Here is a 26,287-nt window from a genome sequence, read left to right on the forward strand (position 1 = left end):
ATGGAGTTGGAGTTGCCTAATCGTTTATACGGTGAGGGATTGGAAACTCAGGTTAAGAAGATTAATAACAGCTGCCGACTAAAACTTCTCGAGTTGCTGAAAGAAAAAATGGAGCCAGAATTCGATGAAGTTATGAAAGATCTCATTTTTTCACAGATTATGGTTATCCAGAAGAATGATCTGAAGTTTTCGGCGAGGTTGGTACACTCTTTCTTGTGTAAGGAGTTGATGACAAGCAAGAGACATGAGAAGTGGTTCACTTTCGCTAGGAGACCTCTGCGTTTTGGATTGCAAGAGTATCATGCTGTCACTGGTCTGAAAGTGAAGCGAGAGAATAACAGTGGGTTAGTGACATGGAAAGATGATGATGGTTTTTGGAGCAAGCAGATAAAGACAAATGGAAAAATAAATTTGCAGATCATTAAAAAGAAGCATTTGGAAGAGAGCAATACCTGGACTTGGGTTGATAGGGTGAGACTGATATATCTTTGCGTTATTATGGGTGTGGTGATGGGGAAGGATGAGAAGGTGAATATCCCGCATCTGTACATGAAGTTGGCGATGGATTTGGAGAAGCTTCGGAATTACCCATGGGGTCTGTATTCGTTTGATTTTCTTCTGAAGCAAATTGATAAAACAAGGCATAAATTAGAGCATAAAGAGGGGTATCTGATGGAAGGATTCTTGTTTGGTTTCCAAATTTGGATAATGGAAGCTGTTCCTGCTTTAGGAGAGATTTGTGGCACAAAAGTCAGTAAAAATTTTACAGGTCCACTGTGTGGTAATTGGAGAGGATGTGCAAAATGTTCTTATGAAGATATCATTGGCGTTGAGAACTTATTCCCAGAAAATGTATGCATATATTTTTCAAATTAAAATATTTATTGTCTTGTTCACTTTACTAATGATTTGATTGTTTGTAGGGGAACAATCATGTTTGAGGAGTAAAAGAAGCTACGAACTCTGAATTTGAGGAATCTGGCGAAGAGAAAGGAGAGGAGCAAACAGCTGATACTGAGAGAGGTGAAAATAGTCATGTTGCAGGGAATGTTGATGGCACAGCTGATGTTTCGGGAAGAAACAAGAGAAAGCATGCAGACCGAGGAGCAGAGTCAAGGAAGAAGAATGTTTTGTGCCACCTAGCTGCTTCATCAAAAGGGAATATTGACACATATATGAAAAATTTCTTGGAGGATCTGGTACAAGCTTCTTTTACTACTTTTGGGGAGAAATTCTGTTAGCGGTTCTCGGACAGGTTGGGTAAGATTGAGACTGAGGTTACACAACTCAGGACAGCTTCGGAGAGAACTGAGCAATTTGAGACAGTTGTAACCGACAGATTGGGGAAAATTGAGGCTGAGGTTACACAGCTCAGGACAACTTTAGTGGTGACTGAATTGGTGGGAAAGAGTGATCAAGCAAGCGGTCCTAGCATGACCAAAATCAACAGTGGTCCTAGCACCAGCAAAAAAGGCACTGCTCCATCAAAGAAAAAGGTAACTACTAAGAGAAAGAGTTAAAAGTTGTTGAAAGCTTGGAACTAGGCGATGAAATGTAGGTCTTTGAAGCTAGGTTGTTGGAACTTGGAATGAGGCGGTAATATGTATTTGAAACTTGTCGTTTATGTAATGACTATATTTAATGTAATATGTATTTGGAAGTTTGTATGTTTATTATGGATTTCGAACTTGTCGTTTATGTCTATTCTCTATTTTGAACTTGAAATTTGTATGTGTTATTTGTAATTGTACGTGTTTGGCAACAGGCTGTAAAAAACCAAGAGTTAAAGACTGTTGATTCGTGTGTCAATTTACCTCGTGCAAAAGTTACTCAATCATCAGCTAGTGATCTTCGTATGGGTACACAAGAGTTTTTGGAAAGTTGCATGAAGAACCTTCCATTAGACACATTTGTGAAAGGTTTGAATCCTTCTCAAGCTAAAGTCGAAGATTCATTGGATTGGTTGGAACTTCCAAAATCATTGAAGAAGCCAACAGATTCATTGGAACTTCTAAAATCATTGAAGAAGCCAGCGGTCCGATTAGATGACCGAGATATAGAGCTAGACGGCGAAGATTTCCCTGATCGCTGCTTGGTGTTTGTGCATCCTACAGATTTTAAGAAGATGCAGGACTGGCAAGATACACGAACGTATGTTATTCCTTTGTATATATCATTCCGTTGATTTTCTTAATAATTGACATCTCTACCATTGTATTTTGTTTATAGAGCTATACAGATTGGTCCATCTATGTTAGATGGTGATCTAGCCGGACGTATTATGTCTGCCAGCAGTTGGCTTAAAAACTACGTAAGCATTCAACCGGTTATTTCTATAAAATGTTACCTATTATATAAATGTATACATTACAGATTTATCTTTGTTTTTGTAGGAAATTGATGTTATAATGTATGTTTTTCGGGAAAGAACAACATTGAAACGATGGAACGTAGACCGTGTTGCTTTCATGACATGCGTCTTCAGCGACCTCATTGCTAAGGATTACCAGAATTTCTGTAAGGGTATTAAGAAATACAGTATGGATCCATTATTACTGCAATACGGTAAAGGTGAACTGCCTTCCCATGGAAGAACACGGATGTTGTGGAATGTCGATGTGGATCGGATGTACGTTCCTGTCTGGGTCAATTGCAACCATTGGATTGCTTTATGCATCAGTTTTGTGACTAGGAATATCCAGGTGTTTGATTGCGGGGGTAAAAAAAAAAATCAAGGAAGTGGAAGCTTTTGCGCAGCTTATTCCTCGGATTGTCAAGGCCGTGCAGTCATTGACAATACAGAAGCATCTCCACATCACTCCGTACAATGTTTCCTATGTACCTATGAGTGGTCTTAACCGACTTCAATGTCATTGTGGTGTGTACACTATAAAACACATCGAATGCCACGTGCTTGGGTTGGACATATCTATGGTGAGTGATGAGAACATCTGGGGAGCTCGGATAAAGATTATGTGGGATCAATGGGAAGCAGCTAATGATCTAGAACTGATTGAGAGAATGTCAAAGTATGAACCTATTAAGTGTAGTAAGCCTGCCGAGTATGTTGAGATTGATGATTTATGATTTTTGTTGGTTATGCTTTTTTAAACTTATTTTGTAATGATTTTAGGAGTTTCTGTTATAATGGTATTTTTTCTATATACAGTACTTGAGTTTACAAAATGAAAGATAACATTATCAATTGAGAAACCATAAATTTTACTAAACTCAAAAAACAATTGCAAATCCGGTCAGCCAAAATAGATCGATCGATCGACACAAGCTGCTCGATCCGGAAAGCTCAGTCTATGTAGATCGATAGTTCTGTGTAGGACCAGATCAATCCAGACAGTCCATCCTGAGCATTATGCAGAACAAACAAAAAACGCGCAGCATATTTTGATCGACCTGTTCCAGTACGGTCGTTCGGCAAAGCTCGATCGCCTCCAGATCGATCGATCTGTCTTTCGGATCGATCGATCCCGCACCCAGATCAAATCGATTTTATGGTTTTCATCAGTTAAATCCGGTTTAATACCCACTTAATTTGAACCGGAATAACACGATTTTATGAGTAAAATCGTGAGACTTAGATCAAACCCTCACTTTTATCTCCTTCCCCAATTTTTCTTGAGAGAATGGGATCAAACCCACCTTCATAAACCCTTTCTCTCTCGATTTAACTCCGATTTGGACGATTCTTGAGCCTAACCCAGACGATTTCGTGAGCTACTTCCGAATCTACCACTCTTTCGGTCGATCTATAAAGGTATGAAACTCTATCTCCACTTTTATAGTTCGAAATTTTAATAGCAAAAAGTGAAATTTCAGTGTTTTTAAGTCGTTTTGGCTTTAATCGTGTGTTAGGGTGATGATTAGTGACGATTTTCCATATAGCTCTTGCCTTAATTCGTATTTTTAAGTTTGATTTAAGAAATTAGGGTTACTTCTTAAAAAAAAAATTCCGAAAATTTGGAATTAAATCTGTAATGTTAGTTGTTGAGTTGCATAGGTGTTGAATCATTGTCCATGTCAATTTACTCAGTTTTACCTTTGAGAACTCATTTGTTAAGGGTTGTGTGCAGAAAATGGTGAAAAAAGAAGGACCGAAAAAGACCAAGGAAACAGCACCGGCGGCAACACAGACACGTGACACAACAGCTGCTTCGACCGCAGCGCAGCCCGAAAGTGATGAGCCTCGGGAAGCAGCCCCTTGGCCTCATGACCCATTGACTCCATTCTCTAAACTCCCTACAATTCATAACCGACATATCTCAAGTAAGAAGGAGCTGAGAGAACTTGCATCCTACACACACCGCGATTACTATGCTGGTTGGAGTGATTACCACTGCATTCTCTACAATGGTTTGCAGCGGATGAGATTGAAACCAACAAAGTTCATCTGCGATTACACTACAAAGGAGTTGGGAATTGTGCGGGATGTCAAAAAGATGTGGAAAAACATGGGACTTGAGACTCTTGGCTACAATCCACAACCCCTATATCCAGACTTGGTTATACAGTTTCTCTCTTCAGTTGAGTTGCACTACAAGTTCGAGGTAAACGAAGTTGCTTGCCAATTTTTCTCTGTTTTCTTTTTCAGAATTGATCTTGTCAGCATCATAATCATCTCCTTCAACCTCGTCTTGCTTCATCTTTCCTTTCTTCTTCTCGTTATGCTTGTCAGCATCATAATCATCTCCATCAACTTCACTTTGCTTCATCTTCCCTTTCCTCTTCTCGTTATGCTTAGCCCCCTTAACAATATTTGAAGCGGTCCCAATGTCACAAGGATTTCGCTCGTTCTCTTCACTAGTACTTGCATCAGTTGGCATCTTATTAAGATCAATGTCGATCTTATTTGGATTTCCTTGCTTTGCTTTATAGCTGACACACAATTGAGTTGACTGATGCTTCTTACAAAACCCTAGAAAATTTTGAACTTGCCTTGAGTTTCCAATGATCACTGGTGGACATTTTGATGAATTGATCAATCCAATAGGAAGGTAACTCAACTCCAAATCAACATCTGTTTCTTCAAAACCAAAATCCTCTATAACGTTTTTCTGTAACTCTTCCAGAGAAGACTTCAATTCCAAAGCAAGTAACCTTCCCCCTTTCTTTTTATCAACATTAAAACTCCAACCTGAAGATACAACCAATTCCCAAACACCACATGAAGCATAGACATGAATCATGGTAGAAATAATGTGAAAATTTTGTGAAAATTTTGTGAACAATCAATGGAATATAGAAGACGGCGAAGAAGGTTGCCAAGGTTTTTTTTGTCGCTTTTTTTGTTCCTTTTTCGTTTTTTTTTTAAAATCGATTTTTTAAGAAAATAGAAAAGTGAATATTCTCAAATATTTTGTTTCCATATTTTTAGGAACTGATTTCTTATCCGTAGAATACAACTAATATGTAGAAATCAGTTTCTACAGTTTTTTAGAATTATAGTAATGTTTAGAATTTGATTTCTACATGTTTTAGATTTATAGTAAATCTGTAGAAGTCGGTTTCTACATGTTTTAGAATTAGATTAATGTGTAGATTTCGATTTCTAAGAATTTTAGAATGGTAGGTTAAGCGCGGAATGTGTATTCTACATATTTGTAGAATACTCCTATTTACGTAGATCACGTATTCTAAACATTGTAGATTCAATGAAAAAAGTAGATTTCGTTTTCTACTTTGTAGAATGTCATTTCTACTTTTTTTAGAACATAATCTGAAATTTATAATTTTAACTTTTTTATAACTGGAAAATATACCATTTAACTTCATATAGGTATTTTAACAAATGTTACAATTTTTCCAAATTTTTTTTGTTTGTAAAACTATTTATTAAAATTATTTTCATAAATATTAAAGGGTATTATAGAAAAATATGACACAAAATATAGATTAGTCTAATGGGACATAGTTACTATTTTTTTGCTCTAAAAAAACAGTTTTCCCATAATATTTCTACATCCACCACTGCTAGGCTTCTTCTCTTGGCTCATAAGTCATACATACTCTGACTCATAGGTCATACATACCCTGACTCTCTGCTACTTGTTGAGTAAAAGTTTCATATTCGTCTCTGAATTCTATGAGAGTACATTTCTCTTCTGATTATGACTAACTGAAGTCTATTTATTTGTTCCCATCAAGTGTTGTTTCTGTGCTGCATTGAATTTGGCTGGATTATTTTTCCTTGTGTAATTAATTGGTTTATTCCGGTCTAGTCTGGTTAAAGCATTTATTCATCAACATAGTCAAACCAGTTTGAAATGCAAATTACCAAAAATAAACATTGTATATCATCCATTCATACGATCAAGGTAGCTTTTTTTTTTGAGCAACACGATCAAGGTAGCTACAACACTCAACAATAAGGAAAATAGAAAAACCAAAAAATTCATTTGAATGCCTAAAAGAATATACTTGCATGACACGGCAATAGAGAGAGAGCTAGGGCTAAGAATAAACAAAGACCAAATCACATAGCAGAGCTGTTTTCCCAGGAATCTCTAGTTACAACCGGAGCTCGAGGTCCACCGTGGTCGTCTCTGTGAAGGATACTACTGAGGTCTCTGTGATGGCTTCCTGTGATGTCCACCTAATATGCGTCTCTTGTACAGCCTCGAGATCAGGATCCATCTCAGTGCACTCTTCAGGTGGTGTTCTGTTTAAATCCAAACCCTCGTCGAGGTAGAGATCGCTGGAGTCACTTGTTGGAACTGAAACACAAACACGAGGAGTTCTGCTACTCCTTCGAATTTTAGGTAAAAGTCTCATGTTTGCCTCTTCACACACAAACGAACCCATGGATGAAGATGAAGCTTCAGGATTAAATGGAACCAGAGCTAGAGCCATACCCTCATCTTGATCTTGTGGTTGAGCTGGAGTGAGAGGATTGAAAGCAAGATAGAGCTGCCCATCTCGAGAGTGGAAGGACCAGAGGCGACGAGTCTGGTTTACCTCTAGGTCGTTTTCCTTGACGAACTGGTTCCAACCAGAACACAATGCGTAGTTGAAACTGCTCCTCATCTCCCATATCCTCAGGTTAGCGTTCCATTGCAGCTCAGCATCGTTACCATTCAACAAGATCACGTCAACTCCTTTAAATCCTTCATCTCGATCTGCTCTGTGATGCTTCTCTACGATGTTCAACTCTCTCTCGTTCAAGAAGTCCTCTATTGTTTGTTTAAAGGGAATCAAGAGACGTCCTTGGTCTGATTTGAGATCTGTCTTTGTAATCACCTTCTCTACCACCAGCTTCGCATCCACACCGTTTTTTTTACTCATCAGTTCAACCAACCATCCAGGCGTCACCTCTGGCTCTCTTCTGACCGGTTCCTTTTGTTTAACCGGTCCCTTTTGTTTAACCGGTCCCTTTCTTTCCTTAACCGGAGGTTTGATTTCTCTAATTGGTTCTGCTCTGATGGGTTCGTCTTCGGACTCCACACGACGCCTCTTGGACTCCACCAAACTTGACGTAGAAGAAGAAGACGAAGCAGTGTTTTCTTGATTCTTGCACTCATCATCAATCTTTCGCTTGCCTCGCAAGAAAGTGTTGGTGGCAGCAGTAGTAATAGTGTGGATCATGAGCATGTTTCTCGCTTGTTCTTGTTGTCCTCGTCTCGCTCTTGTTTCATCGTCGCCAAAAGCGTGAAGCAGCGTCGCAAAAAGATCAAAGCATCTCTTCTCTCCCTCGCTGCGTTTGTTAGCATCATCATCATTGGTCGCCATCTTCCTCGAAAATAGATTTCTGTTTTCTTTTCTTTTTCTTGGCGATGAATCAATCTCTCTGGAGAAATATATATAAACAACAATAAGAAGATAGTGGTGACGAGGGAGGCTGTGAAAGGGTTTAGTAGTAGGGACTCTGTTTATATAGCGTTTCCTTCACCTTTTCTCACACGGACACCTAAAAAGGAAATTTTCCAATTGTCTTTATTTTTTTAATTAGTGTAGACATTCTGGTATATGTTATAAGTTCTCTCTATTTCCTTTTTCTTTTTAAATCCGTATTTATCTTCGAATTATTAGTGGTAATAAAACCAATAATATAAGTTCTAAGAGCCTCTCCAATCCACTTCTATATTTGTCTATATAATAGTATTTATAGGTAAAATCATTCCAATTCTATTCTATTTCTTCCTCTAAAATAGGAATTGCTATTTTTATCTCTATATTTAGAGGAAAAAATAGCATTCTTCTATAACAGAGACATACTTTTTTATTTACAAAATGATCCTTTAACTTTTTACTTTAACAATTATAACCTAAATAAATATTTTTAGTGAAAATGTATTGTTTATATAAATATATAATCATACTTTTTATTTACATAATAGTTTCTATAAAAATATTCAATGTCAATAATATCATAATTTTATGAATGTTACACTAAATTGTGTTGGTTTTCAACTTTCACAAATAAAAAGTACTATTTGTAAAATTGGAAAAAAATATATCAAGAATATTCATTTTTAGAGGAAGAAATAGAGGAATACATTGAAGACAAATCCATCTCTTTATAGAGTTTTCCTATTTTAGAGGAAAAAAATATGGAAATACATTAGAGATGGTCTAAGATAACTAAGCGGATCTTAGAAGATTATCTAGTTTAAGTAAATCTCAGGAGATCCTCTATTTAGTTTAAGTCCACGCGCGCACTGCCACATTCTATGAAAAAATCAATTATCTATATTATTAAAACCGAAATACCTTTTGAAAACATGTATAACAATATAAATAATAATTTTTTGGACCTATGGATAATAATATTTTTATTATTTTCTTTTATTTACACATTTAGCCAATGCATTAAAAATAAATTAAGTATTTCTTTTGGTATTTCTTTTTATTTACAGATTTGGACACTGCAATTAAAATCAATTTAAATAATTTCAAAGCTTATCTAACCAAATCGATATTCATATATTAACTATTATTAATATTGTACGAATATTAACTAAATCACATGTATTAAAGAGAGATATCCTTTTTAGTATGATCAATTTAGTTAATATTCGTATAATTTTAATAATGGGTAATGCAAAAAATTTAAAATTTTAGTATGTTGTTTCATTTTAAGATAAATTAAGAAAAAAATAATAGGTTAATATATGAATAGTATAATTACATCAAATTACATAAAGATATAAAAATTTTAATATAATATTGTACAAATAAAAAATAATTATCAAACATCTATATTATAAAATAATATATTAGAATATATATGTAAATTACAAAACACAAAAAAGTATACATGGGATTTTTTTAATAAAACCAGCGGTTTATGAATTATCGTTGAACACAAATTAAATCAAAAACTCCGCGCATAGGCGCGGATCAAGTTCTAGTATTAATTTATGTGTAACGTTGTATATTATACTTGATAATCTGCGCGCATGTGCGTAGTGAGTTTTTTATACTAATGTTTGTTCATTAAATGGTTTTAACATTTTGCACCACTATAATCTTTATTGATTATAAAAAGACGAATACAAATGTTGGTCTCTTAAATATATCATTATTGTTGAAGAGTTAACGTATTATATCTCATCTTAATTATTTTAAAGACTTCATATGCACAAAAAGAAGTTAAGTTTTGCGGCTGACACAAATTACCAAAATCAGACATGCAACATCGATTGTAAAATGACGAGAGATAATTAGGTTTTCTTCTCTCGATTTGTATTTCCGTTCTCGTTTCTCTTTCACTCATATGAGTTTTGTTTTTTAAAACTTATGAATTCGGTGAATTACATACGTGTCAATTTAAAAAGATGGACATCTGTAAAAATTAGTTCCACTCCAGATATATATATAAGAATCAAAATTTTGAAGGAAATCACAGGAAAACTGTATTCACGGGTTAGTGTTCAAATCTAATATATCAAGTTATTATAGAATATAAGTGCATACTTGGAATTTAAATGTCTGTCTAATATGTATTCATCAGTTTTGTCTAAAAATCATCTAATTCTAAAACAAAACAAAAACAAATTATTTATTTTATTAACCTACGCTTTTGAAGTTTAGTTACTTAAAAGTATATCGATAAAAATATATATAATATTTTACCATACTAGTATATGTAAACTATTGTATAAACCAAGAACTGTTTGATTTATTAAATGATAAACCATAAAATTTATAATAAATAGTTCAAATCTCCCATTCTTACAATTATAATAGCTAGATATGGTATGAGGGAGAAACACATATTAGCCGAATGAGCAAATCTTTCATTCTTCGAACAAACTCAAAATGAGGTAATTGGAATATTGTTATGATATTTCATTAAAAACTTTTTAGGAATAAAAATCAAGATTAAATTATTTATTCTAAATGAAATAATATATACATAGTGCTTCCAATATAAAAAAAATCACTTCGATTTGAAGAAGTATATTTCTGAGATTGCCAGGATCAAATAACATATTAGAAACCACCTATTAAAAAAATAATTTGTATACATGAAAATATATACATTAGAGTAACATATAAATCAAAACCAATATTTTGGTAAATAAATCAAAACAATCATTTTATTTACTTTATATCGTATATAATTAAATTTTAGTGAAATTGACATAGATATAAAAAAGTTTCTCTTTAGTGAAATTGTGGCTCTGTTGCTTAATGTCTTAATGTGACTGATTGAGATAATTAAACTTCACTAAGATATATAATTAAACTTTAATGAAATTGACATGGATATGAAATTTTTTTTTTTTATTATTATTATTATTATATGCTTAATTTATTGTATAATTTTCTTCATAATATAAAATTAAATAAAAAAAAGATGATACAATTTTTTTATCAAATATGAATTTATTCATAATCATTAATTGTCATATATATATTAATTATATTAGGTAATTATGTAGCTTTTATTTAAAGAAATAATTGAAAATATTTTTTTGTACTTTACTAATCAATTTGATAATTAGTTTAATAAAACATGTAATACTCCCTCTGTTTCAAAATACATGAAGTTTTAGTATTATGCACAACTATTAAGAAACTTATTTTTTATATTAAAATTATTATTAAAATACAAATTAAAAATTATTCAACCAATCACAAAACAAACTACAAAATATCATTGGTTATATGGTTTTCGATAAAGTTAAAAAGTGCATTGATATATAAAAACATCATCTATTTTGAAACATCAAAAATTCCCCAAAACATCATCTATTCAGAAACAGATGAAGTATATATTTATATGGACTAACTTATATGGATCAATACGTGGTTACGAAAACGTGTTATAGTGTTCGAAGATTAATATATTGGGGATTCTGGTCATAAAAATATCTAACTCAACCAGCGTCCGTCTTACGTGGATATTGTCCTACACCAATTTGAAACTATACCAATAATATAAAAATAACTTAAAATTCTCATCGATTGCTTATGTAAATTCGAAACACTGAAAGTATTGTTTTTTTTCTTGTAAAATAATTCATTAAACTTATGCAGTCAAAATTTTAATCATATTTGTATCGATTGCTAACAAAATCAGACCATTTAATCTTTCTGTGATATGTCAGATCACAAATAATTATTTTATCAATTTTGATTTCAACAATACGTGGTACACAATTTATGTGTTTTGATAACAATGCTATTATTTTCAAAAAGTACTTTGATATGCTTCTTTATCTTTTTGGTATTGCTTCTTGTAATTTGCTTAGTTTCATAAATTAATCATCACTGTGTCTGAGTGCATACCCTATTTAAAGAAGTTTTTAGATTCAGACATGATGTTTTCAAAGTTCATAACTGAAAACATAGATCAAATATTATTTTCACTATTTTATCAGTTTTACTTATCTATTAACACTAATAAAAATTAAATTAAATAATGTTCTTTAAGATCAGATATCCTAATCGACCACTTTGGTGGTTTGTCCTCTGGTCTGGTCCTAAAATCAGCTCATCAAAATTACTTGAAAAAAAAAACCACTTTTCCTCCTATGAAATTTTAGTTTTTAGTTTTTGTTTTCGTAAAAACTATTTGATTTGATAATCAAGATTTTTAACAAATAGATTCCTTAAATTTTAGGGACACTAGTTTTTCAAAATTTCAACCAATTTACGAAGAAAAACTAAAACCAACTTTTGTGGGTTTTTTTGATAAAAAAACGATTTTTTTTATAGAAAGTACTGCATTTATGTACTGATAATTAAATAAATAATATTTCATCAAGACATATTTTCTAAACAAGTTTTAAGATATCATTTAAACAATAATGTAAAATAATTTATTTGTGTCTCAAATCTGCAAATAAATTTTGATATTTATATATAATATTAATTAATTGTAAATCATTAGTTGTTAATCTCTATCAATAAAATTATTGAGTAACTGTAAGAATTATTAGACACACTAAACAATAACTAATATAATATAAAAACAAAAAAATATTAATACAATATATTATATAGTTTTTGAAAAATAGTCATTCAAGTGTTAAAAATAAATATGTTATATATAACAAAATTTATAAATATTTTAAAATTTAAGTATTTTTAATTTTGTATAATTCATAGATATTTTGTGGTTTATATTTTAGTATGATACTTATAATTAAATTAATTTAAAATCATGTTAATATATTTTTTTATTTTTAAACAACAATCACTATATTTTGATAAATTTTAATGGAAACTTCTAAATATTTTATTACTATTTTTTATTATTTTAAAATTTTGGATTGATTATTTTGTTTTCTTATTTTAAAATGATGTATTGATTATATAAGAAACTTTTCTAAGTAGTTTCAAACTTTTAAATATTTTTATTTTTGTGTAATTTTATATATATTTTACTATAATATAATTTTTTATAAAAATATAATAATTAAAATATGTTATTGTATTTTATTTTAAAATAATAATCAAAATATTTTGATAAATTTTAATTGTAAAATCTAAATATTTATTGCTTTTTTATTGTATTATTTTGAAGTAATGTATTAATTAATTTTTGAAAAAAACAATACAGCAAAACCAAAAATCAAAATCAAAATCTAGAAACCAAAAACCAAAAGCCGAAAAATAAAAACCAAAATCTAAAAACCAAAAACTTAAAACTACTTAAACAATCGTCACCTTAAATTGGAAGGGGGGGGGGGGTGTACTGAATTTAGAAGTTTCATTGAATTCGAAAGAATTGAAGTTTCTATTAACTTTTGTGTCATTCAGTCATGTATTCTATCAATTATTTTAAATGTTTTTATTGCATTAAGTATTTGTAATTATTATTCTAAAAAATAATTAAAATTAGAATATTTTACAAAAATAATAATAAATTTATGGGGGCAACTGCCATCTCCTTGGCTCAAGTGGATCCTCCAATGAATATATATATGTCAAACTTATTGATAAAATTAGATAGATTTGGAAATGTAATTTTCATTATAAATTTAAACATACGTTATCATCTTGACGAATAACAAAAATATATTATTTGTCATAATTCATGTTGCAATGGATGGACAAACCCCATAATTCTAGTGTCATATCGTCGTTTCATGTCTTTTCTTTATTTTGTTTTTATGTATGACTTCTAGTTCATTTTTTGTCATTCATTCTAGATTTTCCTTAAAATATTATCAGGAAAGTAGCTTAGTAGCTACTATATACTAGTGTGACAAATAAAATGCAAAGAAATTAAGCAGTGAATTATTAATGTGATGATACTATTCTAAGAGATGAAGCAGTGAATTATTAATGTGATGATACTGTTCTAACACAAACATGAATTAGAGGTCGATTGTTTTCAGTTTTTAGACTAGTTTTTGGTTTTTGTTTTCTCAAAAAACATTTTTCCTCCAATCAAGTTTTAGCTTTTAGTTTTTGTTTTTGTAAAAACCATTTTATTTGCCAATCAAGCTTTTCAACAAATAGATTCCCTAAAATTTAGGGAAACTAGTTTTTCAAAAGTTTAACCAATTTATGAAGAAAAACTAAAAACCAACTTTTGTTAGTTTTTATGAAAAAAACGAATTTTGATTTTTTTTTTGAAGAAACTACTACATTTTAATTAATTAATAATTAATAAATAATATTTTCATAAAGATGAAATTATCATACAATTTTTGTACATTAGATATCATTTGAATAGTAATGTGAAATAATTTATTTGTGTTTCATATCTCTAAAATAAATTTATATATTTTATAAATAATATTAATTAATTTTTAAAATAGGTTATTAATTTCTATAAATAAAATAATTGAATATTTTTAATAATTATTAGTCACATTAAAAATAACTAAAAATTAGAAAAAAAAATATGTATAATTTATTCATACAATATATTGTATTAATCTTGAAAAAAAAAATAGCCATTCATCTTTAAGAAAATATAAATAATTTAAAAATGTATAATTATTTTCAAAATTTTGAGTATTTTTATTTTTGTATAATTTATAATATTTATATAGGAAAACTTTTGCTATTCAAGTTTTTTAAAAAATAAAATAATTTATTAAGAAAAATTTCTTAGTAGTTTCAAACTTTTAAATAATTTTATTTTTGTGTAATTTTATATATTTTTTATTTATATTTTCTATAATATAATTTTTAATATAATAATTAAAATATGTTGTTGTATTTTATTTCAAATAATAATATCAATATTTTGATATATTTTAATTGTAAATCTAAATATTTATTGCTATTTATTGTATTATTTTAAAGTAATGTATTAATTAAGTTTTAAAAAATAAAAAAATATACAGCATAACCAAAAACCAAAATCAAAATCTAGAATCCAAAAACCAAAAGCCAAAAGCTGAAAACCAAAATCCAAAATCTAAAAACCAAAAACTAAAATCTAAAAACCAAAAACTAAAACTAGAAACTATTGAAACAATCATCACCTTATTTTACAATAGTGTTTGGGATGTAACTCCAAGAATCGAATTGTACCGTGTCTAGTGTGTATATATTTATTTGGAGGGAGTTTAGGATTGTATTGAGATGATGTAATATTTGATGGACAGCTATTGTACAACCAATGAAGAGAGGTCATTTTACCAGTCCCAGATAGAAGTCACTCTGAGAAAAGTCCAAAGAGCACCACTGTTTAAGTCATCTTCCTCTTCTAGTTGCAGATTGATCATTCTGAGGGGGAGAAGGTGACAAGATCAATTTAACAAACACGTACATTACACAAAGCATCAGACAACTAAATATGCAGAAGAGCGAGCTTGTGTTAATGAGAGAGCACAACGAGAAGCTAGAAACAAAGGAAACAGAGCACAAAGGTTACGAATGGCAACAAAACTTGCATCTTTGTTTATGTCCAGAGCTAGCCAATTAAGCTCGGGCCAAGTCCTTGTGTTCCGGAAAAGCATATCCTAACTAATGTATTACTCCCTCCGTTCGTTTATACAAGAAGTAATAGAATTCTCACATGGATTAAGGCAACAAATGTTAAAGTCTCTTTTATCCTTTGTCGTTATTCTTTGAGTGTTATTATCCACATCATTCGGTTAAACTTATCAAAATATATAAGGGTAAATAAACTCTTTGTTATTATATTGTGCATGGATTTTAGGAAAACATCCACTATTTTGATACACAAAAAAAGAAGTTAAAACGTCGTATATAGACGAACGGAATGAGTATTATTTTTTTACATTAATCGAATTGAATTTTCAATTCTCTAGCAGTTTTTCTTTAATCAGCCACTTCTCACGCGAATACAAAATATTAAATTGACTGATTTTAAGGTTATATTTCTATTTTACTTTGTTGCATAAGCAATGACATCAACCGCTATTTATAAATTGAGTGTGTCTCCGGGTAAGATGACAAAAAATATAAACTGGTATGTTCATGTCTCTCTCGTGTCTCAATATAAACAACATATTAGCATTAACTAGCCTCGATCATTACGATCAATTCTATGCGAATAAATGAGGCAATTATAGAGTTGCTACTTCAAAGTTTGTCAGAGATTAATAGACTTAGAAAGTAATGATCGAGATTTGAAGTAGAGATTAATAGACTTTGAAGAAAGTAATATCTATATGGATGTTCAGAAAGATGCGGTCGAGATTTTTTGAACCATTAATACTTTAATTTTATTCTGCGGGTTTTTTTTTGTAACTAGCGCTAGGGATGGACGTTCGGGTACTCATTCGAGTTCGGTTCGAATCTAATTGGATTTCAGGTTTTTGGGTTTAAAGATTTCAGCCCCATTCGGATATTTCTAAATTTCGGTTCGGGTTCGGTTCGGATCTTTGCGAGTTCGATTCGGGTTCGAATAACAAATTAAAATTATTTTTAAAATTTTAATATTCATTATATGCTTAAAATTTCTCAAAATATATAAAACAAAATAATATATTACATATAAATTTGTATAATATATGTCAAAATACCTAAAATTAAAATATAAATTGGTTTGATTTGAATATTTGGACATTTACTTTTGACTATTTATGTATATTTTCAAGTATTTTAGACAACTTAAAAGTATCTTGTATTTTTTGGATGTTTGTAATATATATTAAATCTAAAAAGAAGTAATATATTTAGGTATATAAATCTATTTCGGTTATATTCGGATATCCGAGATACTTCGGTTCGAGTTGGGTTCGGTTTCGGTTCTTTAGATACCAAAATTTTGAATTCGTTCGGATATTCAATCAATTTCGGTTTGGATTTGATACTACTTTTTCGGATCTGGTTCGGTTCTTCGGATCCAGATTATTTTCCCAGCCCTACAGTGGCGTTGATACTTTAGTTTTAAGAAGCTAAAATGATTTTTAAAATGATTTATTATGCTATACGAAATGAACCAAGTACTATTTTAAAATAAAACTAAATTTTCTAAATGTAAATAAAATGTCATTTTCGCAATTTTTATATCACATGTTTACAGCTAAACATTTTTACAATTAAACATTATATGGCATAAATATTAGGACCCGAAACAGTGAGAGCACCTCCATTAGTAGTATCTAATGGAGTTTCTCGTAATAAATTAACCAAAAGTAATAAAATAGCAAGAGAGAAAAATAATAAAAATTCTTAAATGAAAAGTTTTTAGATACTATTAAAACCTCCAAATGATACATGTATCATTTTTAGTGGTTTAAATTTTTCAAAAGTGTTAAAGTTAATTTATCTTAAAATAATAATTTTTGTTTTAGATACTCATATGATTTCTACCAGTAAAATTTCTCTAAATTTTCAATTGGTATTTTGAAAAGAAGAGAAAAAAATAAAATGAGAGAGAAATGAAAAATAAGTAATTATTCTTATCTAAACTAGCATGTTTTGTGAAAACGATAGTTAGAGCAAAACAAAGAAAAGCAATTTCCTTCTGTTTAACCGATAACTTTGAGCATAACCAGGAGTAAAAAGTTTTTTTTTTCTTAAAGTTGTTATCTACAAATATATTTATACGAAAAATTATTTAAAATTTTTGAAGAGAAAAATTATGGAAGGAAATATATCAAAACCACAAATAAAATGGAAATATTCAAATAATCTCAAATAGAAATGAAGACATTAGAAGAAAAAAAATCAACATCAATTTTTTTTCTTTAAACCAATAAAAAACAACGTTAGTTAATGCCTAAATGGTACTCCTTCGGTTTTTTTTTTATATTTGACATTTTAGAGGAATTTTTTTGTTCCAAATTATTTGCGTTTTCAATTTTCTATGTAAAATTTATTACTAATTAATGCTAGATGACCAATGATATTATAGTTTCTATTTTATTATTTGTTAAATTGTGGTTAGGTAAACAATTAATGATGTTTTTGTTTAGCCAACATTTTATGATTCACCTACTGGTGAAGCTCTAAGCTTCCACGTACAACCTTCTAGCCAACACTTTACACGCCAGCTTCGTTGTAGATTTATCCACATCAAAATCGAAACGTTGGACAACTGAACATATCTTCATATGTGTCTCCAATGCATCTTTGGAATCGTAACTCTGTCCCACTGCAAATTTGAATGAGCGCAAATCAGATATACTCATTGGAGACTCTCTTTCTTGTGTCTTTAGAACTCTTGCAGAAATCATATTTGTAGAAGATCCTTGGACCTCTTCTATATGGTCTGGTGGAATCCCGTATGTAGTAAAGTTTTCATCATCAGAATCATCACAGTAATCGAATTGATCACCCTCTTCGTTTGTATCTTCTTCGTCTTCACACAACGGCTCATCTCCTTGTATGGGTTGTTTCTGATCTTCGCCAGCCCCTTTCCCACCAATTATGTTAACTTTAAACTCTACACATAGTCGAACGTTCTCAACTTTGCAGAGACCCAAGAATGCATAAAACTGCCTATCGCTTCCTATTTTCACAGGTGGTGTATCGATGCTTTGTTTGTGTTGATTCTGCTTTGGCAAAAGGTACCGCAGTTCCACGTCGTTTTCTGCAAAATCAACTCCGTAATCCTCAAGTATGATTTTCACAAAATCTTCAAGTCGAGTGTCTTCATTCGCATCAACCAATATGCTTCATCGCTCATTATCTACTTCAAATAACCACTTAGTTTTCTCAATTTTACACTTCCCAGAAACGAGAATTATGTGTTCCATAACTCTCCACTCAATATGAATTAAAAGATGCAATTGTAAATCACCATGAAAGTAAGAGGAAGAAGACGACAAAGAAAGTAAAACGTAAATTGGAAAAACGTGGCCGTAATGACTCTTAAACCTAAACCAAGGTTCAAAATTAGTTTAAACTAATTTAAACCGAAAACAAATCTAAACCAAATTTTAATATGAATTAAAACTGAATCCAAACAATCTAAACCGGAATCCAATTTAAATTAAATCGGAATCTATGGGAATTTAGCTGGAAATTCGAATTTTGACTCTAGTAATTAAAATTTATTTCAAAAGTCTGCCGTCAAAGACGGAAATTTCTAAAATCGGCCACCAAATGGATACAAAAGTCGATTGCAAATTTAAATCGGGTAAACATATCTGTCATAAAATTTTATGTCTATTACCTTAAACATATATGTTTGAAAACTTTATCTACTCTGAAAAAAACTAATGATTTCAAAAAATGGCTACTACATTCGACAGACTAAAATAAATAAATCTATCGACAATCTTAAATCAGACATACAAATCTACCATCTTAAAAACATCTGTCGTAACACAAAAATCTGCCACCAAATACTTAACAGATATAAAGTCAACAGCAGTTTAAATTAATAGATTTATATTTTGATAGATTTGTTTTTCGTTAAATAAATCTATTGTTGGAGTTTTGTAAATAAATTTAAATGGTATTTTTTGTAAGATTCTTTTTTCATCATAACTATCGACAATGACATTTTCGGCCATAAAATATTTATGGTAATTTTAAATTTTTATGAGTCATTCTAGTCATTTCTTAATTAATTTGAGTCTTCCACTAAACTTCCCTAAGATCCCGGGAACATAATTTAGAAAAGACCTAGGACCCTAGGCCACATTATATTATACGATAAACATAAGAATTAAATACATTATCTTATAACCAAATCACAAACCCAACAACCTTTTAATTGACTATCTAGTAAAGGGACATAGAAGCATTTTAGCAACAAAGTCTTATCAACAACATTAACAATATCAAAAACTCAGGGAAGAACAAAAAACGAAGAGAGAAGAAAATGGGAGAAGAAGCCATAGCAAACGTGTTAGTCTTCTCGGTTCCGATCCAAGGACATATTAACCCTCTCCTCCAGTTCTCAAAACGTCTAATCTCCAAAAACGTCACCGTCACATTCCTCACCACTTCATCCACCCACAACAACATCATCCGCCGTGCCACCGCAGGAGGAGCCGCGGCTCTTCCGCTCTCTTTCGTCCCCCTCGACGACGGCTTCGAGGAAGGCCACCCATCTAACGACTCATCTCCCGAGTACTTCGCAAAGTTCGAGGAAAACGTCTCTAGAAGCCTCTCTCAACTTATCTCCTCCATGAAACCTAAACCAAACGCCGTCGTTTACGACTCGTGTACGCCTTGGATTCTCGACGTTTGCCGGAAATATCCGGGCGTCGCTGCGGCCTCATTTTTCACTCAGTGCTCTACCGTGAATGCCATATACATCCATTTCTTGCGTGGAGAGTTTAAGGAGTTTCAAGACGACGTCATCTTGCCTGCGATGCCTCCGTTGAAAGGTAGTGACCTGCCGGTGTTTCTGTACGACAATAATCTTTGCCGACCGTTGTTTGAGCTCACTTGTAGCCAGTTTAAGAATGTTGACGACATTGACTTCTTCTTGGTTAACTCTTTCGACGAACTCGAAGTTGAGGTAACTATTCTTTATCTTTAGACTTTTTTTAATTAGTTATTTGCAAAATGAAATCCAAAAATAAATATTTCCAAGTGATATACATAATGGTGGATGGGTGCATACTATCCAGCCGAATCACTGACTCAGTACACATCAAGTAAAATATAAAAATGTAGACTTGGTAGCCAGGGATGCTATCCTACCAAATCACTGTCTCAGTACTTGATGTAAATTGTAATATTTCCACGTAATATACATAATGGTAGATGGTGCATGCTATCCTGCCGAATCACTGACAGTACTTGATGTGAACCATATATAAAATGAAAATAAAGCCACTGCAATATTTAAGCCACAGCAAAATTTAGGTATTTTGCGAATTTATATAGTTGTAGCTGTAGTCTTGGTAGGTTCATATTTTATCATTACATAATAGGAAAAGACGAGAAGAAAAACAGACGACAAAAAGACATTCAGAAAGATATATATCAATTAGTTGGGCGAACATGCATCCCAAGGTGCAGATTATCTGTAGCTTATCTTATGGCCAAAGGATCTCCAAAAGAGTCACTAAAAAATGTTTCAGTATTATTTTAATATATAGCGAGTAAGGTAAAAGGAAAATTTAATAGATTTATTAGGTGATTAACCGCGCTACACCGCAGAATTTTTTTTATGATATACCACTATGTCGAGTTATTTGAATTTTTCTTTGGTTAACTTCCTAAGGTTACTTTTAGATTTACCAACCAATAAAATTTAATTATTTAAGATTCAATATTTTTTTTAAAAGAAACAAAATAATAAAAATTTGTCAAGTTATATTTTGCTTTTAAAATAAATAAAAATAGTAATAATTACCAATTTTTTTAATATTGTTAACACCGTCAAAAAAACACTAAACACTAAACCCTTGGATAAAATCTAAACCATTAGATAAATCCTAAACTCTAAATCATAAACATTAAAACTAAATCTTAAAAAAACTAAATCCTAAATCCTAAACCTTGAACCCTTGGGTAAATCCTAAACTCCAAGAGTTCAGGGTTTACTCAAGAATTTAGGGTTTAGTGTTTAAGATTTAGAGTTTTTAAGATTTAGTTTTTAATGTTTATGATTTAGGGTTTATGATTTACCAAATGATTTAAAGTTTATTCAAGGGTTTAGAGTTTAAGATTTAGGGTCTAGGGTTTAATGTTTTGTTGATAGCGTTAACAATATTAAAAATATTTTTTTTGGTAATTATTATTTATTTTAAAATCATAATACAACTAACAAATTCTTAATATTTTTTTTTTAAAGATATTAAATCTGAAACAAAAAAATTATATTGGTTGGTAAACCTACAAATTTACCCAAGAAAAACTCGAGTTATTTTGGTCGAGTGATAAACTTCCAAAGTTGAATGACTCATTTAGTTATTCTTCTTTTCATGTCGACAACTTGTTCCTTTTTACCGAGATATGGATGTGTTTCCTTTTTCCAATTCTTCTTTTGACATTTACATGAAACTCATATATTGTTTTGGTTTACGTCATTGTACTAAAAGATTATTTAAAACAATATGTTTCTCACTCGTTGATTGTTCATGATACCAAATATAAATAACCGTGGCGTGAAATGGGTTTTAAATTCACAATTCTTATGTGTTTACACGTTAATTAGAGATGTGTAACTGTTGTGGCCTTGATTTTAATATTCCATTTGGTCATTCTTTCTCTGAAAAGTATAGTAAGACACTTTCTTTCTTATAAAGAAAATCTAAGTCACAAAGTATTTAAAAAGAACAAATAATATCAACTTCTCAGATTCATATAAACTCATCACGCTTATAAATAAAGCAATCATAAACTCTTACTGATGACTATTAGGAACATCTGTTGGAAGTCTTAGAGATAAACATCAGCTATTTTAAAACATATTCTTCAGCCATCTTTCACGATCCCAAATGTCAATTTCGTGTAACATAGCGGAGTCAAAACCCATATACATCGTCGATATCTAGTCGTTGATTTTTCCCCAAATCTTTACATTTCCACCAACGATATGGTCTGGTCAAAATTAGATTCAAGTCCACTTTAGCTAAATGGTAAACTCATAATCAACATAAATATAGTCACCAACATAAACAAGCCTGATCAGATGGAAAAAAAATATTTTGTTCTCCAAATTTCCTCAGCATTGTTGCCGGAAGGTTTAATAGAGAAACATCGACGTAGAAAATCAAACTGATCTGGTGAAGTGACGCAAAAAAAAAATAGTGACAACCATTTTCCTTTTAGTTGTATTGTTTCTAATGCCTTCAGTTACCTGTCATTCGATTCCATACAGAAAAAAAAAACTCTTTTATTTAACACTGCCATCGCAACCACTATAACAGGGGCGAAAAAATGAGAAAAATCAAGCAACTTTTTGTTCCGTTAAGAACAAAGCTATTTCTTTCATTGGCTTTTTGTTCATGAAGAAGTGATCTCATGTTACCTAGAAAGTGGAAACCATTTTTTTATGAGCTTTCTTGTTCTTGAGAATACCATATTTTAGGGATCTCTACGATGATGCATTTTTGAAAAGTATCATATAAATTCTCAGATTTCAGTTGGATATTAAATAATTGGAGAAGATGGAAGATGATAAGCAAAACAATGAAGATGAAAGAAAAATAGAAATATAACAAACTCACTTAATGATCCTAAGACCCATCATAGCTCTTTAAAGATCTTTGCATCTGTGTCGTCTTAGTGACTCCGTCTTCGCTTGCATGAGAGGAAGAAAGCGCTTTGGGATCATCAGCATTATTAAACACATATTTTTTGACGAAATAAAAAATATGGAAAAACAGGTGGACAATAACAATTTTATGATGTGTATGAATAAAATGTTTTGATTGGTACTTCAACTTTTTTAAATTGACGTGGCAACTCTTCAATACTTTAGAAAACTGATGTGTCATTCTCTGGAGAGAGTCTTGTGTTATTATTGTGTTGATTGTAATAATGTCGGTAATTTTATATTTTGTTCAATTTTTAATTTATTCTATAGTTTAATTATGTCATATATTCAGTTATTTATAAATACCCACAAACTATTTCTATTCCAAAAACAAATATTCCTTCAAATTTTAATAGATGTATTTTACCGAATTTTTGTTTTATATTAGATATTTGAAAAAAAAATTAATGTAAAATTTACTAATTTTTATATTTATAATTGATTTTTATTAGTTAAATTGTGATTAAATAAAAAATAGTTTTATTTAATTTTAGAAAATGCACAATTTTAAAATGTCAGATAACAGAAAAAACAGATGAAGTATTTCTGTTTTTTTTTTTCTTTTGAACAACACAGATGAAGTATCTCTGTTGAAGCTGCAAATGAGCCACAAAACGATCAAAATATACGTGTCATGTAGAATCCTTTTAGTGCTCATCCGAGATTAGACATGTGTCTATCTTCCTAGCTAGTTCCTAGTGGCTATAATCAAATTTTGCATATAAATGTTTTATTAAGGTATATATAATTTACAGGTTAATTAGTTTTCTCCCACCGTTATAACCCAAATTATAGACTTTGGGACTCTGTTTTAAGATATTTTAGGTCCTCCACATACAGACGCCAGAGTCCAGACTTTTCTGTTTGGTTCATGATAACAAACGTTTTAGTCCAGTTTGGTTGACACATTGACACGAACGTTAGATTATGAATTAATGTACTTAGTGTATACGCAATCAAGCTATGCTAACATTTCTTTTAATCCATGTATTTACTATGATATTTTCTTTTATTCTCAGGTGCTAGAATGGATGAAGAACCAATGGCCTGTCAAGAACATAGGACCAATGATTCCATCAATGTACTTAGACAAACGTTTAGCAGGCGACAAAGACTATGGAATCAGTCTCTTCAATGCTCAAGTCAATGAGTGCCTTGATTGGCTTGACTCAAAACCGCCTGGTTCAGTGATTTATGTCTCCTTCGGAAGCTTAGCGGTTCTAAAAGACGATCAAATGATCGAACTTGCTGCCGGTCTAAAACAAACCGGCCATAATTTCTTATGGGCGGTTAGAGAAACGGAGACAAAGAAGCTCCCAAACAATTACATAGAGGAAATTGGCGAGAGAGGACTGATAGTGAATTGGAGTCCTCAGCTACAGGTTCTTGCGCATAAATCGACTGGTTGTTTCATGACGCATTGCGGGTGGAATTCAACTCTAGAGGCATTGAGCATAGGAGTTGCTTTGATTGGAATGCCGGCTTACAGCGATCAGCCGACTAATGCTAAGTTTATAGAAGATGTGTGGAAGGTTGGAGTTAGGGTTAAGGCAGATAAAGATGGGTTTGTGACAAAAGAAGAGATTGTGAGATGTGCTGGAGAAGTTATGGATGAGACGTCAGAGAAAGGGAAAGAGACTAGGAAGAATGCTTTGAGATTGATGGAGTTTGCAAAAGAAGCTTTGGCTGAAGGAGGAAACTCTGATAAGAATATTGTTGAGTTTGTTGCTAAAATTGCTAGGTAAACTGATAGTAATAATGTAATTTGTGTTGTTGTTGTTGTGTTGGAGTTGGTTTTGGTCTGAACAACGTGAAAATAATTGGAGCCGGAGCAAGTTTGGTGATTGAAAAATACAGAAACTAAGAAGTTAAGTTTTATGCATTTTTGAGTGCGTCAGCGGGGAAGATGAGAAGAAAACTGGTATGTCATGTCACCTCGTCTCTCAATACAAACGAACAGAGCCAAAGGGCAACTAGAGTTATTCATTTCGAGAGAATGCATGTACTATTATTATTCTTCTTCTTTTTGGATAAAGGTTTCATACATGATACGTACATCAACATTAGTTTCAAATTCATAATGAAGTTCGTAAACAATAATCGTGTGCTCTTTTATTATTGTTTTTCTTCTTTTTGGTATTTTGGAAGCACTTAGGGCATGATTAACCCCGGATCTCTTAGCCGGGGTTTTTAACTTATGATTTGATATATATATATATTTTTTTTGTTTTACACTTTTCGGCTAAAAAAAACGATTCTTAGACCATTTCCATCGGTGATCCTAACAAGGGGTTCTTAATGAAAAGCAAAAAAAAAAAAAAATCAAAATACCTAAATACAAGAGAACCGGGTCTTGATTGGGGGGGGAGGGGTTTAGGATTGGTTAGGAACCTTATGTGTCAGTATCCTATTCGCCCACCCTTTGATTTTTCTTTCTCTCCTTCGCGTCGCGGTAATGAAGGTGGAAGATGATCAAAGTCTAGAAATTGTACGGAACTGAAACCTGAGGAGAAGAATCTGTAACGATCAGACACAACAAAATATATCTTAGAAAAGAGATTGAGAAAGGAGCTGAGTTAATGTACGATGATCAAAGACCAAATAAAGGGTTGAAAAAACAAGAGATCTGATTTTTTGTCTGATCACATCTCCATGTTTAGACAAAAAAAAACTCACTGGATGATAAACAAAATCTCAGTGAAGACAATGCGAGAGAGATGATTGTTTACCAATGAGTTTGAATAAGCAAGATTAACATATAAAATCACCAATCGGCAAAAGGTGATGAAGGGAGATTAAAATAAAATTAGAGAAATTAGGAGCTACACCAAATAAGTTTGACATATTTAGTTATCTGCCAAATTGAACTGTTCGCGGAATGAGTGTGATGTTTTTGGACTCTTCTACCCCTACTCACACTGCCATGTAAAATACTATGGCTGGGCAAAAAATCCGAATCCGAAGAACCGAACCGAACCCGATCCGAAAATGTAGTACCGAATCCGAACCGAAATTGATTAAATATCCGAACGGGTTCAAAATTTTGGTATCTAGAGAACCGAAACCGAACCCGACCCGAACCGAAGTATTTCGGGTACCCGAATGTATCCGAAATAGATTTATATATCTAAATATATTAATTATTTTTAGATTCAATGTATATTAAAAACATTCAAAATATATAAGATACTTTTAAGTTGTCTAAAATACTTGAAAATATAT

General features: G+C 31.4%; 3 protein-coding genes and 1 long non-coding RNA gene across 4 annotated transcripts; 2 read left to right on the forward strand and 2 right to left on the reverse strand.

Annotated features, from left to right (window-relative positions):
- On the forward strand, nucleotides 1-3,087 carry LOC125586194. Its single transcript, XM_048756033.1, has 7 exons — nucleotides 1-750; nucleotides 975-1,199; nucleotides 1,242-1,496; nucleotides 1,766-2,151; nucleotides 2,230-2,311; nucleotides 2,394-2,629; nucleotides 2,703-3,087. The coding sequence occupies exons 1-7, from the start codon at nucleotides 1-3 to the stop codon at nucleotides 3,085-3,087; spliced, it is 2,319 nt and encodes a 772-aa protein (XP_048611990.1).
- A 2,973-nt stretch (nucleotides 3,088-6,060) lies between these two features.
- Nucleotides 6,061-8,156, reverse strand: LOC106377662 (B3 domain-containing protein At2g31720). The gene has a single exon (XM_013817923.3). The coding sequence runs from the start codon at nucleotides 7,738-7,740 to the stop codon at nucleotides 6,523-6,525; it is 1,218 nt and encodes a 405-aa protein (XP_013673377.1). The 5' UTR covers nucleotides 7,741-8,156; the 3' UTR covers nucleotides 6,061-6,522.
- Nucleotides 8,157-19,579: 11,423 nt separating this feature from the next.
- Nucleotides 19,580-25,183, forward strand: LOC106380485 (UDP-glycosyltransferase 74D1-like). Its single transcript, XM_013820255.3, has 2 exons — nucleotides 19,580-20,314; nucleotides 24,085-25,183. The coding sequence occupies exons 1-2, from the start codon at nucleotides 19,670-19,672 to the stop codon at nucleotides 24,808-24,810; spliced, it is 1,371 nt and encodes a 456-aa protein (XP_013675709.3). The 5' UTR covers nucleotides 19,580-19,669; the 3' UTR covers nucleotides 24,811-25,183.
- A 41-nt stretch (nucleotides 25,184-25,224) lies between these two features.
- Nucleotides 25,225-26,078, reverse strand: LOC125585274. The gene is made up of 2 exons (XR_007322207.1): nucleotides 25,795-26,078; nucleotides 25,225-25,582 (listed from the first exon to the last, which is right to left on the reverse strand). It is a non-coding gene; the product is annotated as an uncharacterized LOC125585274 (long non-coding RNA).
- Between the last annotated feature and the right edge of the window lie 209 nt (nucleotides 26,079-26,287).

Source organism: Brassica napus, chromosome C4, assembly GCF_020379485.1.
Source record: "Brassica napus cultivar Da-Ae chromosome C4, Da-Ae, whole genome shotgun sequence".
NCBI classification, from domain to species: Eukaryota; Viridiplantae; Streptophyta; class Magnoliopsida; order Brassicales; family Brassicaceae; genus Brassica; species Brassica napus.

What these genes read in the sequence shown, in the direction of transcription:
- LOC125586194 (XM_048756033.1), top strand. Translation starts at nt 1, where the DNA reads ATGGAGTTGGAGTTGCCTAATCGTTTATACGGTGAGGGATTGGAAACT. An exon ending in GACTGGCAAGATACACGAAC is followed by an intron (nt 2,152 to 2,229) that starts GTATGTTATTCC and finishes TTTTGTTTATAG; the next exon opens with AGCTATACAGATTGGTCCAT. An exon ending in GCAGTTGGCTTAAAAACTAC is followed by an intron (nt 2,312 to 2,393) that starts GTAAGCATTCAA and finishes TTGTTTTTGTAG; the next exon opens with GAAATTGATGTTATAATGTA.
- LOC106377662 (XM_013817923.3), bottom strand. Translation starts at nt 7,740, where the DNA reads ATGGCGACCAATGATGATGATGCTAACAAACGCAGCGAGGGAGAGAAG.
- LOC106380485 (XM_013820255.3), top strand. Translation starts at nt 19,670, where the DNA reads ATGGGAGAAGAAGCCATAGCAAACGTGTTAGTCTTCTCGGTTCCGATC. An exon ending in TCGACGAACTCGAAGTTGAG is followed by an intron (nt 20,315 to 24,084) that starts GTAACTATTCTT and finishes TTTTATTCTCAG; the next exon opens with GTGCTAGAATGGATGAAGAA.